This window comes from Rhineura floridana, chromosome 2, assembly GCF_030035675.1.
Source record: "Rhineura floridana isolate rRhiFlo1 chromosome 2, rRhiFlo1.hap2, whole genome shotgun sequence".
Lineage (NCBI taxonomy): Eukaryota > Metazoa > Chordata > Lepidosauria > Squamata > Rhineuridae > Rhineura > Rhineura floridana.
In genome coordinates this window covers 44,978,307-44,992,457 of record NC_084481.1, presented here as the reverse complement: position 1 = coordinate 44,992,457, position 14,151 = coordinate 44,978,307, and the positions used below count along the sequence as shown (strand labels likewise).

At 41.0% G+C, this 14,151-nt stretch overlaps 1 protein-coding gene across 2 annotated transcripts in view; it reads left to right on the top strand.

Annotated features, from left to right (window-relative positions):
* The window catches only part of ERICH2 (glutamate rich 2), a 60,414-nt gene extending 47,516 nt beyond the window's left edge, over positions 1 to 12,898 (top strand). For both annotated transcript variants that reach the window (XM_061612918.1, XM_061612919.1), the window contains 2 exons: positions 1,848 to 1,919; positions 11,136 to 12,898. In XM_061612918.1, the coding sequence (XP_061468902.1) occupies positions 1,848 to 1,919; positions 11,136 to 11,269 (206 nt within the window). In that variant the 3' untranslated portion in view covers positions 11,270 to 12,898. The remainder of the gene's footprint in view (positions 1 to 1,847; positions 1,920 to 11,135) is intronic.
* The last annotated feature ends 1,253 nt before the right edge of the window (positions 12,899 to 14,151 follow it).

The following is a 14,151-nucleotide window of genomic DNA, read 5'->3' as shown; positions in this document are numbered from 1 at the left end:
ATCTTGCCTTTATTTCTCTGGGGGGAAAAACATGCTAGAATAACAACATGAACTACACGTCAGGGTTGTTGTACACTACTCTAACTCCCCATCCGTTCAATAAAATGGGTATAACAACACTGGGTTTTGTTGAAGGACTGGTGTAACCCATGCTATCTCAGCCACAGCCCTACCCCCTGCAATATGGATGTAATAATAATGGCCTTTGTCCACACTGGCAGAGTAATTTTTGAAATGTTTAAAAAACTCAAGGAAGGAAAAAACCCACATTGGAAAGATAATGGACTCCTGTCTTGCTGCTGTCTTTCTTTTTGGGTTAACACACTACTCTCTAATCACAGCTACACTAAAATTTTGGTTACTGAATATTGTTTTCTGTGGGGTAGCAATCACTTCTCCACTAGGAACAACCAAAATAAAAGCCTTAAAAATATATATATTTATTTATATGCCGCCCTTCCTCTGAGTAGGAGCCCAGGGCGGCAAACAAAAACACTAAAAACACTCTAAAACATCATGAAAACAGACTTTAAAATATATTAAAACAAAACATGTTTAAAAATATATTAAAATAAAACATCTTTAAAAACACCTTTTTAAAAAAAAACAACTTTAAAAACACCTTAAAAAGCAATTCCAACACAGAAGCAGAAGTTCACTCCAGCCTTCTCTTTATCTAATTGGCTAGTACGTCTTTCCTACATGACAATCACTACTACACATTTATTGGTTAAAAACACTGAAAAGCAGGAGCTGATTCCTTTCTCACAACACAAATAGTGCTGGCATGTTTTGCCTTATAGTTTGAGTTCTGCATGTTCTAGAGACTTACTTTTTAAAGAAAAGAAAAGATGCCTTGTTCAGACAATGAGTGTTAAACCAAGAACTAAGTATGATTTGTTTGGAGTGGGACAGACCACAAACTCTGTGTGTATGTAATGCAAAGCCAAAAACATGGCTTAGCTCCATGTAACACAAAACCAAACAATTTCTTAGCTCCACATAGTGTGGCGGCAGCAGGACCCAGAGGAGGAGCAAACTAGCCATGATTTTGACTCTGTGTACCAGTACACTTCCTTATTCCTACTAAGCCATAGTTTGGTTTAATGTCACATGCGAACCAGGCTATAAGTAAGAAGGGCGCATTTCAGAAGATTATGGCTTTGTGTAGAAACTTCATTCTGTAGAGTAACAGGAGAAACTTTTCCCCCAGCCTCTTAGTGGTACGATGTTACTAGCTCTGTTTAAGTATCAGAAGCTTAACAACTGAATAAGCATAATGAAGGAAGAGAGGAAGGCATGAAGGAGGAGAATTTCCTTCTGAGACTAAGAAGGAGGAAGCTGATGGCCAAGGCCACCCCCTAGACTAGTTGTTAATAGGAAAGCAGGCAGGTACAGGCTGGCTCAGGGCAGACTAAAATTGGTGGTGTAGTGCCTCATTCGTCCTAGTTGCCTTGCCACAGAAGGAAAATCCTGTTTTTTGCTTTAAAAAGAAAAAAGTTGCTTTAAAGCTGGAAAGTAAGTGTACATATTGTCCAACAAAAAAAATGGCTTAAAAAAATACAAAAGGAGTTATTGAAATGATGGGACTCATGTTATACTGTAAATAACTGAAACTATTTGTATTTTAAAACCTTTAATCAAAATATGACTTAAGCTGCATGAATGTTTACATAGCTTTCTTGTTCCAGTTAACTTAGTATTTTGATAAAAATGAGGGAGTGCTTGTATGAGAAATATATTTTCACTTGTATGAAATAGAACTGGAGTTATATTTGCAGATTTCCAATTTTCTGTTTTGCCATACAGGCATTAATTATGTCCCCTCCTTCCTTGTGACATTCCAGTACTGATATATGAACCAGAAAACCCTGAGGCCAAGCAGTTTCTTCCACTTATTGAGAAAAAACTAGTATTGGGTAAGTGCAAAAACTCTAAATATGGCATACTATTATACAGCTGTTTCTGCTTTCCAACAGCTAAGAGCTTTGGGTCCTGTTGTACTTATATGAACCCTAAAGACAAAAGATTTATCATAGTTATGTTAAAAAAATTAAGTTGATAAATGGTGAATCAATTGCTTTTCTAGAAACGCTTCTTAATTATTAATGCTAATAGCAAACTCAAGTTTGCTCCTTATTTTTAGCACTGTCCATACTCAACTTATTGTTGATTTTAAAGGTTGTCAGAATTATAAATTACACTTGGAGCCCAGCCCTCTATATATTTATTCATAAGTAAGTGCCACTGAGTTCACTGGGATGTACTTACAATTAAGTGTACATATGATTGCAGCTTAATTGCAATACTGGTGATAATGATAATGGTAGAAATGCTCTATACCTGCTTCACACTTTCTATAAGCTGGAACACCACTGTATCACTGCTGGCATGAATACAAACACATGGGTTTGTACCCAGTAGTGGCTTTGTGCTAGCAGAAAGTGCTTTTTCTTGCACAAGGTGAAGTACTCAATTTTTGCCAGTCCACCCACCCACTTAGTGAGCTGAGGTGTTTTCCATTTCTTCAAAACTACCATTGGATATAATAACCTATGGATGCTTCAATTGTTCCCTGGAGCAGGAGCACGGCAAGTTTGGAGTCATGTGTCTCCTCTTTGCACTTTATTGTGGTTTAGCCTTTTAGGCCAGCATTTTGGTGATCTGAAGGCTGATATTAAAAACAAATTACCCATTAGTTCTAGGAAATGAGCAAATAGATAACTCCTTTTTCCTCTCAGTCAGTGCTGGAAAGTGTTCTATGAGACAATTCCAAAAGTTTAGGGCCTGACTCTTTTCAAAGCTGGAAAAAATATTTCAAGTTCTTAAGTGATTCCATAATCAGTTAGGTTTTCCAATCCTTTAATGAACAAAAGTGACTATTATGGTAAGGGGAAAGCCAGAAAATCATTTCTCAGTGGTTTAAGGTGGAGAAAAATATTATAAATATAAAAGACAATTTCCAAAAGGTGACTGTACACAACTGAGCTTAGTTAAACTTTGACAGGAGGTATGCTACTTTTGTGGCAGTGAAGATTTCAGTAATTACATTCTTTGCCTGTACTTGAAAGAGGTAGCAATTATACTCTGCCAAGCACCTGAGTGGCAACTGTCAGTACTTTGGCAGCTCCATCTGTGATACATTCTCATATGAGAGAGAGAAGCCAGCTGAATTACTCTCAGTGCTGCCTTTCATCCAACATGGGAAGGAAGAACAGAAGAGTCATGAAATCAATGATTTCACAAGATAAAACAGTGAGAGGTGAAATGTATTCTAGCAAAATGCTAGGTGTGCTCTATGTTTTTAATTGACTGTGCTCACCTTGCCTTAAATGAAGTGGTTTAAATACAGCAGGCTGAAAACATGCATCCTCTTTTTTCTAACAGCTAGAGTCATTGCTGTAGCAACATATTGTAATCAGTCTGATTCTACATCAAACTGCAGTTTCAGATTCAACTGTTAATGCACCTAAAATAGAAATAGAACATAACCTTCAATTTGAAACACAAAAGGCTGTCTTCACCATCATATGACACTGACCAATAAAAAGGCTTTGAAATTAATAAAAATAAATTTGACACAGATTTCTAGGATGAATAATGAGGGAAATAAAATTTTCTAGTTTAGATTCTCTGTAGAAACATTAGTAACACTGGAAAGAAGCAAACTAAGAAGAATACCAACAAACATACAAAAATATAATTCTCCATCTTTGGAGATGACAGGTGTTGCCACCACTCACCATATGCTCAGAAGCACATTACCAAATTCTTGCAAGCTACACAGCAAGTGGATTGGACTGTGAAAGACCAACCCAAATTGTGTTTGCATTTTGACAACTTTGTAGGGCAGTCCCATATCTCAGAGAGGAGGTCAGGTCTCCTGCTCCCCTAGTGCATTCACTTATAGCTGCCCAATTTCCCTGCTTTTTAAAGTTTGATAGAAATATCTGTGGGCTATAGATACGTTCTTAAATCGTAAGGTTTTTTGCCTATTAGTGAATTTCCCTGCTTTTTAATCCGGGAGGTAAGAAATGGGATACTGTGCAAGTTTGCTGAGAATGGATTGATCATTTGCATGCTTATTGAGTTCAGTGTGATTTACTCCCCTGCAATCATGCTTAGGATGGGTGAAACTGACCACAGGGGATCCAGAAGGAAGGAGGAGGAGGGGAGCAGGCATGAGGGGGAGGGGGACAGGGACGGCAGGTTGGATCATTTGCAGGCTTATTGAATTCAGTGGGATTTACTTCTTATGTAAATTTGTATAAATGTTAGCAGAGATTGTCAACGGTCTGAGATTCGTGTGTGCCAGTGTGTGCGTTTACCTAAGTAGCAGGCTTTGACCCTGCATTAGGATCACTGAGACTTAAGACTTAGTAAAATAAGAAAAGCTACTTTATTTATAGTAGTATCTAGTAGATAGGAAAGGCATGCCTACTTCTAACTAACTAACTAAGTTGGAGGTGCAACACCCAGGTTTGGGATTTGCCCTCATGGCTCAGGAGGTAGAGAGCAGATACAAAGGTGTCTCCTCTCGGACAGTCAAAGAAGAGAAGATAAAAGGGCGGAAGGAAGAGGGGCAGATAAGTTTCCCTATCAGTCTAATGACAGAAGTCAGTCAGAGCATCACAGGTAAAAGTAATCAAGCCTAGCCATCTGGAGGACCCTAATTATCTCCCTTCTGGAACATGAATAAAAGAACAAAACAGGAGTTACTCTTGCCCCACTTCCAACACCGCTTCTCAACTAGTGTTTGATTCAGCCCACTAGGTTCATCTTGTCCCGCAGCTTGCAATGTCTGACTTTGCCCAATGCCTTCGTGAGAGCGTCTGCAGTCATTTCTTCTGTTGGACAATACTCCATCTTGAGTAGTCCTCTGCGGTAGGTATCTCAAATGAAATGGTGCTTCACGTCTATGTGCTTTGTTCGTGAACTCACCCCTTCTGACTCCATGAGTCTGTTGCATCCTTGATTGCTTCCCAGTCCTTCTTGGTTGGTGAGCTGATTTTTCTGCACAAGTATTCCACTGCTACCGCCACATCTGGCCTGCTAACAGTGCTGATATACAGAGGTTTTCCGATGGCTTCTCTGTAGCTCTCTATGTTTCCTTTTTGGCTTTTTCTTGAATTTCCTCTTGTGGCCTATGGCTTTCCTTTCTTGAGGAAGCTTTTTCAGTGTCCAAGTTTTACTTTTATGTAGAGCTTCCAGCTCTTCCTTGGTTGCCTGCCTCCACCTCTCAGCTTCAGCTTTGGGTAAAGCTTCAGTCTCTTTCCAAGTCTCTGGTTCTAGAAGTTCATCTCTCATGAGGTAAGCAAGTCTCTCAGGTTGTACACCTCTGTTGGTGCATTCAGAGTGTCTGGGTGCTGGTGCTTCGGCTGCCCCTTTTGGCTCTGCTGCCTGTTCTGGCTCAGACTCCTCACCTTCCTCTGCGGGTGTATTATTATAACTTCTGTTGTGGAAGAATAACTCAGCTTCTTCCGTTTTGCTGTCATCTGTTTGATGTGACACCCCTTCTGGTCGGTGTGCGTGCTTTCCTTCATCAAAGTGGACAGCGCTGTATACTCCAACTTCGCCAGCTTTGGGATCTATTACTCAGTATCCCTTCTGCATTGAAGAATATCCAATGTATATTACTTCCCTGGCAGTGTTGTCAAGTTTTGACCTCTTGTTTCAAGATGTGTACAAAGGCCTTGCACCCAAACACACAAAGGTGAGACACGCTTGGTGTCCTATCATGCCATAGTTCCAGTGGCGTTTTGTTGGTTGCAGATGCAGAAAGTCAGTTTTGCAGATAGGTGGCAGTAAACACAGCTTCTCCCCAGTACTTTTGTGGTAACTGTACATCCTCCAACAAGGAATGAATCATCTGTGCAATAGTCCAGTTCATGTGTCCCACAACCCCATTTTGTTCTGGGTTGTAGACAACTGTAGTCTGGTGCTGTATGCCTTCCTCATGGAGAAAGTCTTACATAGCCCTGGACGCATATTCTCCTCTATTGTCAGATCTTGTAATCTGTGGCTTTCTGCCGAATTTGTTGGATACAATTCTGACATAGTCCTTCAATTTTTGAAGTACTTGACTTTTCTCTCTCAGCAGGTACATTGTATAAAAGTCAGCATGTATAAATTTCCACCTTGAGATGGCACTTTCATTGGCCCACAAAGATCAGTGTGAATTAATTCTAGAGGCTTTTTGGTTTTCCTCTCACTTTTCTTAGGAAATTTTGGTTTCACACTCTTAGTCTTTATACAGCACACATCTTTCTGTGCATTTGCATTGTCCCATCTTAATGCCTCTAGCCAAATTCTCCTTCTCTAAAGCGCTTACTCTGGCTAAGCTGGCATGTCCCATTCTTCTATGCCAGATATGCAAACATTCACAATTACAGGTTTCCTTGACCGTACTTGCATGCATAGTTTCAAAGTATTCTAAATGTAAAAGTCCATTTTTCAATTTTGCAGTGCAACATATTTCTCCTTCATCTAGAATGTGGCAAAATTCTCCACTCATATAAAGTTCCCTTCCCAATTCCATTATCTTAGTAGCACTTACTAAGTTGTCTTTAAAACTGGAAAATATAGGCAGTTTTTAAGTTCAAGCTGTCTTTCGCCTTCTAGCGTTCTGCAAAGCAGTTGGACCTTAACAAAGGAATGTATCCCCAGAAGTGGTTGACACCCTCTGCATATAGCTTTTAAAATACTTAAACAGATTTTTATCTTTTATTAGGTGGCTTGTACAGCTTGAATCAGTTAAAAATCTGTTTTTATAATCATCTTTCTTTTCATCAGATACATGGTAACTAGAAGTCTTCACCTTGGTCTGCCTAGCAGTTTTTCTCCTTTCAGTTTGCCTTTGTTTAAAGTCAGGCTTTGCTCCTGTCTGACATCTGTTGCAATCTCTTTGAAGATGATTTGGAGATTTGCACTTAAAACAGAGCTCCCTTCTGTGTTCTGTGCCCTCCTGTGGATTCGGGCAATGACTCATGTCTCTACTTTGCCTTTGTTTGTTGTTGTCCCTGCCCACAGTAAGGTTTGCCTTCTCAGAGTTTGTTCCTGTCTCTCTTTAAAATCCTCATCTTTCAAATATGATATAATCTGATTCATATTCTGTCTGTTGTAGCACACAAGCAGTTAACTTATGATGTTCATGGAGAGAGCTCAGGAGCAATGCCTTTTGCATCTCATCATCAATTTTTCTTCCACATCTCTCCAGTTCTCGGAGCAGTTTTGTGAACCTTTCTAGATGTGTATTGAGAGTGACTGCCTCTCTCAGAGTAAACAATTCATTGTAAAGGTACATTACATGATTTTTAGACTTTCTGTCATATATTTCTTCTAGCTTCTGCCACATTTCCTTCACATTCTTACATCCTATGCAAACATTTAGTGCCTCATCTTATAATGCAGAAATAAGAAGAGATTTCACTTTTGCATGCTTACGTCTCCAGGATGCTGTAGCAGTTGCATCCTTTGCCGAGGGTTCAGAATCGGTCAGGATTCCATACAGATTCTCTCCTTCTAGGAGTGCAGTCATTCGAAGAATCCAGACTGCATAATTGTCCTTCTACAGCCTTGGGATGTTAGTTTTTAGTGTTGATTCTCGAGCCATCCTTTCCTATCTTTTGTTCTGCTTTCTTTTCTCTAGCCTAGTCTTCCTTTTCAATCTCTTTGTAAATCACACACAATATTTAGCCTTTTTCACTTTTAGGCACAACTTGCAATTCAACTTAGCTTACTGGGCCACCATAACCCTTTGTTATGTAAATTTGTATAAATGTTAGCAGAGATTGTGAATGGCCTGAGATGCGTGTGTGCCAGTGTGTGCGTTTACCTAAGTAGCAGGCTTTGACCCTGCATTAGGATCACTGAGACTTAAGACTTAGTAAAATAAGAAAAGCTACTTTATTTATAGTAGTATCTAGTAGATAGGAAAGGCATGCCTACTTCTAACTAACTAACTAAGTTGGAGGTGCAACACCCAGGTTTGGGAGTTGCCCTCATGGCTCAGGAGGTAGAGAGCAGACACAAAGGTGTCTCCTCTCTCTTGGACGGTCAAAGAAAAGAAAAGGGCAGAAGGAGGAGGGGCAGATAAACTTCCCTAAGCATATCAGTTTAATGACAGAAAGAAGTATAACAGGTAAAGCCATCTGCAGGACTCTAACTCTATCTTCCCTTCTGGAACATGAACAAAAGAACAAAACAGAAGTTGCTCTTGCCCCACTTCCAACATTACTCCCGTGCAATCATGCTTAGGGTAGGTAAAACTGACCATGGGGAAGGAAGCCTGGAGTGGGCAGGGGAGGAGGAAGAAGGAAGAGGGGAGGGGAGTGTCAGCTTCAGGGCTGGGGACTGAGCAGTAATGAAGCAGCCAGCAGTTAGCTGGCAATAAATCAGTCAAGGCCAGGCAGATAACAGAGGCCGGCTGGCAGAAGAAAGGCTTGACAAACTAACCAGTAGTAGTGTCCAAGAGTGTTGCCCAGGTAGGGAAGTAGAGTTGAGAAAGCCAGGGGTCTAGTCCGAAGGTCTAGAGGCTAGTAACGACGTTACAACGAGGGGTCACAACTGACGTTGTAGTCAGCAGTCTGCTGCAGCCATGAACTGCCTTTTATAACAGACTCCCTAAGCCAGGTGCCCGTGATTAGTCTCCCAGCTGTTCAGAGCTGCTTGTTCTTAAATGACCCAACCTATTCCTTCGTTGCTGTGCTACTCACTGGCATCTCCTTTCTGCAGGGGGGAGGGGAGCCTCCTGTTCATACCCAGAATCCAACTGAGGGGCTTCAGCCAGGTCCTGGACATTCTCCAGCTGGGGAAGAGCCAGAGTTGTGTCCTCAGGGGTTCCACTATTTCCTTCTCCTGGGTCTGCCAACTCTGCCTCTTCTGAGGATTCCAAGTCCTCTGAAGGGGCCATGACAGGGAGGAGAAAAGGAGAAGAGAGAAAAGGGGAAAGGCAGGTCTGATCATTTGCATGGTTATTGAGTTCAATTGGATTTACTCCTGTGCAATCATGGCTAGGATAGGTAAAACTGATCATGGGGAGGAAGAGGGGGAGGGGAGAGTAGAGGGGATGAAGAAGGGGGAGAGGGGAGCAGAAGGAGTGGGAGGGGGAAGGAGGGGAGAGGAAGGGGAGAGGAGGGGGGAAGGGGCAAGGAAGGGGCAAAAGGGAGGTGATGGGAGGGAGGAGAGCAGGTTTGATCATTTGCGTACTTATTGAGTTCAATGGGATTTACTCCCATGCAATCATGCTTGAAAATGAAATGGACTGCCTTCAAGTCGATTCCGACTTACGGTGACCCTATGAATAGGGTTTTCATGGTAAGCAGTATTCAGAGATGGTTTACCATTGCATTCCTCTGACGCTGAGAGGCAGTGACTGGCCCAGGATCACCCAGTGAGCTTCATGGCTCTGTGGGGATTTGAACCTGGTCTCCCAGGTCGTAGTCCTAAGATAGGTGAAACTGACCATGGGAGAGGCAGGGCAGAGGGGAGGGGAGGGGAAGGAGGGGATGGAGGAGAGGAAGGGGAAGGGGGAGGGGAATGGGAAGGGAGGGATGGAGGATCAGAGAGGTAAGGGGCCAGAGGGAGTGGATAGCAGGAAGGGAAGGCAGCTTTGATCATTTGCAGCTTTTTGAGTTCAGTGGGATTTACTCCTGTGCAATCATGCTTAGGATAGGTGAAACTGACCTGGGGGATGGGCAGGGGGAGGAGGAGGGCAGGAACAAGAGGGGGAGGGGAGGAGATTTGGTGGGTGGGCACTAGGCAGAGAGGACACCCCTTTCCTTTCCAAAGGGAAAACGTGAACAATATCATTCTTTTTCAGGGTTTCCCCCACCTTTTTATTCTACAGCAGGCATATGTAGCCTCCCACCCAGATTTAAACCAAAGCTGTCCCTGGCCACATCCACACCAGACTATTACTTCAGTTTAGACAGTCATGACTTCTCCCAAAGAATCCTGGGAAGTGTAGTTAGTGAAGGGTGCTGAGGGGTGCTAGGAGATGCCCTGTTCCCCTCACAGACCTTCAGTCAGGGCGGCTGACTGTTAAACTACTCTGGCCACTGGAGCTCTGTCAGGGGAATAGCAGTCTCCTCTCAGCACCCTTTACAAATTATACTTCCCAGGATTCTCCGGGTGAAGCTATGACTGTCTCAAGTGAAATCAAAGTCTGGTGTGGGTGGGGCCCCCTGATTAGCCAAGCCCAGCAACTGGGAGTCTGGCTTTTAGAACACTGACAGTTGGTTCGTACTGAGCATGCCAGACATTATCGTTGAGTTCAAGCCATAATTTCTTAAACTAATTAAAAGTCAGCCAGGCATTTTTTAACTTTTAAACTGCAGAAGATGAAGGTCAGAGCATGGGGCAAGGTCAGTAATAGGATTACAGGTACTCTGTGAACATGGCTGATTTATACTGAATTTCAACAGATAATGAGAACTCTGACAGAAAAAAGACCAAGAGGGGTCTGAGGTTTCTCTCTCTCTCTTTTTACACTTTGAACTCTATTCTTTCTGACTGTTTTGCGTATCATCATAAAATTTAGAGGGTTATTAAGCAAGCGTTTCTGTGTTCAGGACTATAAGTATTGTAAGGTTTTGTTTTGAAATGAGCTTATGGGAAGCATCAGAATGGCATGGGGGGTATTTTCAATTTAACATTACGGAATATGAAAAATCCACGCTGGCTATAGTATACAGCCACTCTTGTGGCTGTATAATATTGTGTTATCACCATAAGAAAACTGCATGTAACAAAAACTTATTAATGTTTTAAATCAACATGCTACAAATATTAAGCTTCTAATCCATGTTACTGGCTTTTCTGGTCACCGATTCCTTTATCAGGGACATGGAATCTGTCTCTGTGCTTGTTTTCACACTATTGAAAGAAGACATTTCAAGAGGTCCATGCCCACTGCTTCTTTCCTTAAGATCTGGAAACTTGCTAGATCCACAGGAAGCAGTAGCCATAGCAAGTATATGGGGAGCATGCAGAAGAGTTATGGCTGCTGCCTGTCCCAGAGGAGGGAAAGGAGAAAGGAAGACAGGAGCAAGTGACACATGTCTAGAGAGGGACAAATCATTAATAATTAGCTGCAAGGCTGACTTATATTTGTATCTTTTGAATTTCCATATCAGAAAGTGAACGTGGCAACGACGGAGGTGAAGAAACTGGTGAAGAAAGCAGTGATGACACTGAAGAAGACAGCAATTCAGATAACAGTGAGACTGAAAGTGAAGCAAGTTCTGAAGATTCTGATAAAAATGCCTAGGAATTTGGGAATGCCATGAATTAGTGTGTTTTTATTTAATTTGTCTTTGAAATACATACATTAAAACAAGCTGGATTAATAATAATTTTCCCCCACTTAATATATGTTTTTATACTTAACATTGCTTTCGGTGCTCTGCTGTTTCCATTCAGCTGTTATTGTTACATATAAACTTGCTGTTCATAGGCAACTCCTGAAATATTTTGTTACTGATGAGCAGTTTGTGAAATGAAAATCTCTAGGGGCTATAAAAACTATAAAAACTGTTCAGTTCACTTGATTCTAGTAGCCTAATATTCAGGGTTAGCCTGGCACAGCTCTTCCTGGCACAAGGCTAGCACAGCATATCGTCTGCCATTTATTTGTGTTGAAAGTGCAGTACAAGAGCCTTGGGGATGCCAGATGCAACTCATGGCTGTCATTTTTAAGTCTCTCTCAAACATCCAGCACAGAGCCCGTCTTCCTGTGCTCTCCTCTACCTTACTCCATCCCTGCCCTATTCTTTTAGACCACTGGTATTTGTAAAGGCATTAATGCTGGCATGGGGGTGAACATTTCAGTTTGTTATGCAGCATTCAAGAACTTATGAAAATCTGAGAAGATTGTGCAATATCCATTCTCACCTTCTTTTCCAACAGTGCTTCTGGAGTTTGTTTGTTTTTGAGGTTCAGAGTTTTCTATGAGGCAACAAATAAAGCAGCAATGTTCAGTTGATTGATTGGATGGATATAGCATCACAATTCTACCAAGAGAAAGTTATTATTTTATCTGCAAAGGAGCCACCATCAAGATTATGATCAGCATAACACCAAAAGCATATATCTCTTTCCAAACATTGTCTACAGGAATAACATTAGCATTAAATGAGCTTCTTTCCCATCTTAATGTAGGTAGGGGTACTCTGCCTACAATGCTGTGTCATATCGTGTATTTCTTAAGGCACTGATAAATCACCAAAAAATTTTGTATCTTTTTTCTTGTTTTTCTTCCATATATAGTTTGGGTACAATAATTCTGAAGTGGGTCTGTTCTTATCCTGTTGTTCAGTTCCAACTGGATGTTTCACTTCTCAACTTGTAAGCATTGTATATGTTGTTGTATGGCAGTGGCAGCTGGAAAGCTAAGAGAAAACACTAGATTGTAGGCTTGGGAGTTCAAGGACACTATGATCCCAATGAGCTAAATTACAAATGTAGAAATCTCATCAGGCCACAGATTGACCTTGCCTCCAGGAGCAGCACCATGCACAGGTAAGAAACTGTGTAACCAGCTACAAGCATTTCAACAGCTGCTGTCTTCTAAATGTGTGCTTAATTTTAGGGTGGGGGGGAATGTTCATATCCCAGTCATGAGGATACTTAGTGTCAGCTCTCAGATTGGCGCTTTTAAACTGGAATGATGTTATTTGCATTACTATTGTGCCGGAGGTAGTTTTCAAATTTTTAAAAAAGTCTATTATTCTAGGGTTGTAAGATCAGCATGGGATCTGGAAGTCTGGCAATGTACATTTTAGTTTGGGGAAGTTTGTGGAGCCGGTTCCCCAAACACCATAAATCCATCAGTAAAGCTCCTACAGTTACAAAAAACTAAAATTTCTCAACCATGCTGTTCTTTTAGAATTTTAGAAGTGCTGCTTATTTGTATTGTTCATAATTGTTAAGGAAATAAAATTTCTTGCGTTCAACTTTTTTGTGCATGGATAACAAATATTCTTCAGGAATAGCAGCAAACAGGGAATGCTGTTCCCTGCATGAAGGCGCTGAAGAAATGTCCAGAGAGCTCGGTAGAACCCTGTTTCTTCCCTCCCCCCCCCTTCAGTGTTTGGAAGCAGCACACCAGGCTGGTACAAAAAATGGGAAGCCTGTGCACACCTTATATCTTCATCCAGCCCTCCTTTGCAGACTACAAGTTACTTAAGATCTTAGCATGAGAAAAGATTGAGCCTTTATTATTTTCCTCCTCCTCCTCCTATAATCCATGTAGGGACCTTGAAACATTCAGAGGGAAAATGGGGAGGATTAGACTCAGAGAAAGATTATTCCAATTTCCTTCCCTCACCACAGTCCTTAAGATAAGCCCCCATACCACTTAAAGGATCCTTAGGTATCAGCACTGGGATTGTATTAAACCTTAAATCTAGAATTGTGCCTGGAAATGTGTACCAAATCTCATTTCTGGTTTCTTGATCTCCAAACGAGATACTGTATTAAAAAGAAACAGAATGATGAATACGTTAGTTGACGAATTAAGCCCAAGGGATTGCTTTGCTGAGTGAATAATTCACTTCTAATATTTGTGAACAATTTCTAAGAAAGAAAGTTTAATATCGTCTAATAACTTCCTCTATATTGCTTGATTTAACTGGGATTGATGCATGATATAATATTACCAAGAAAATAACAATTGATCACAAAGGGTCTTGTAATTAGACTTTGTGGGCCTGCAAGTAAATGCTTAGGACAATTTAAACTACCACATTTATGCCAGCACAATTTTACAAAATATTTCCACAAAGCAGGTCTGCCTAATTTTGACTTGCAATATTAAAGTGCTGCCCATCCGCTATGTATGATAAACCTTTTCATGATGTTGTCAAACAGCTGAAGAGCCATAGTAAAATAATTGGTGACATGTTCATGTTGATGGATCTCAAATCCTTTGGTCCTGCATTATAGGAAATGTTGCTATTTCAGATGTTGAAGAAACTTTGGCATTCTAATGTCCTTGGCTTTTCTTAGAATATGCCTACGAATCAGATCTGTTGAATGGTGTTCTTCCAAAACCACCTTGCAGCATAAAGTCACACAGTTATACCTCTGATTTAAAGAAAAATTATGTAAGAATGAGGAAGATTTGACTAGACAGCAGAAAGGTAATACTTT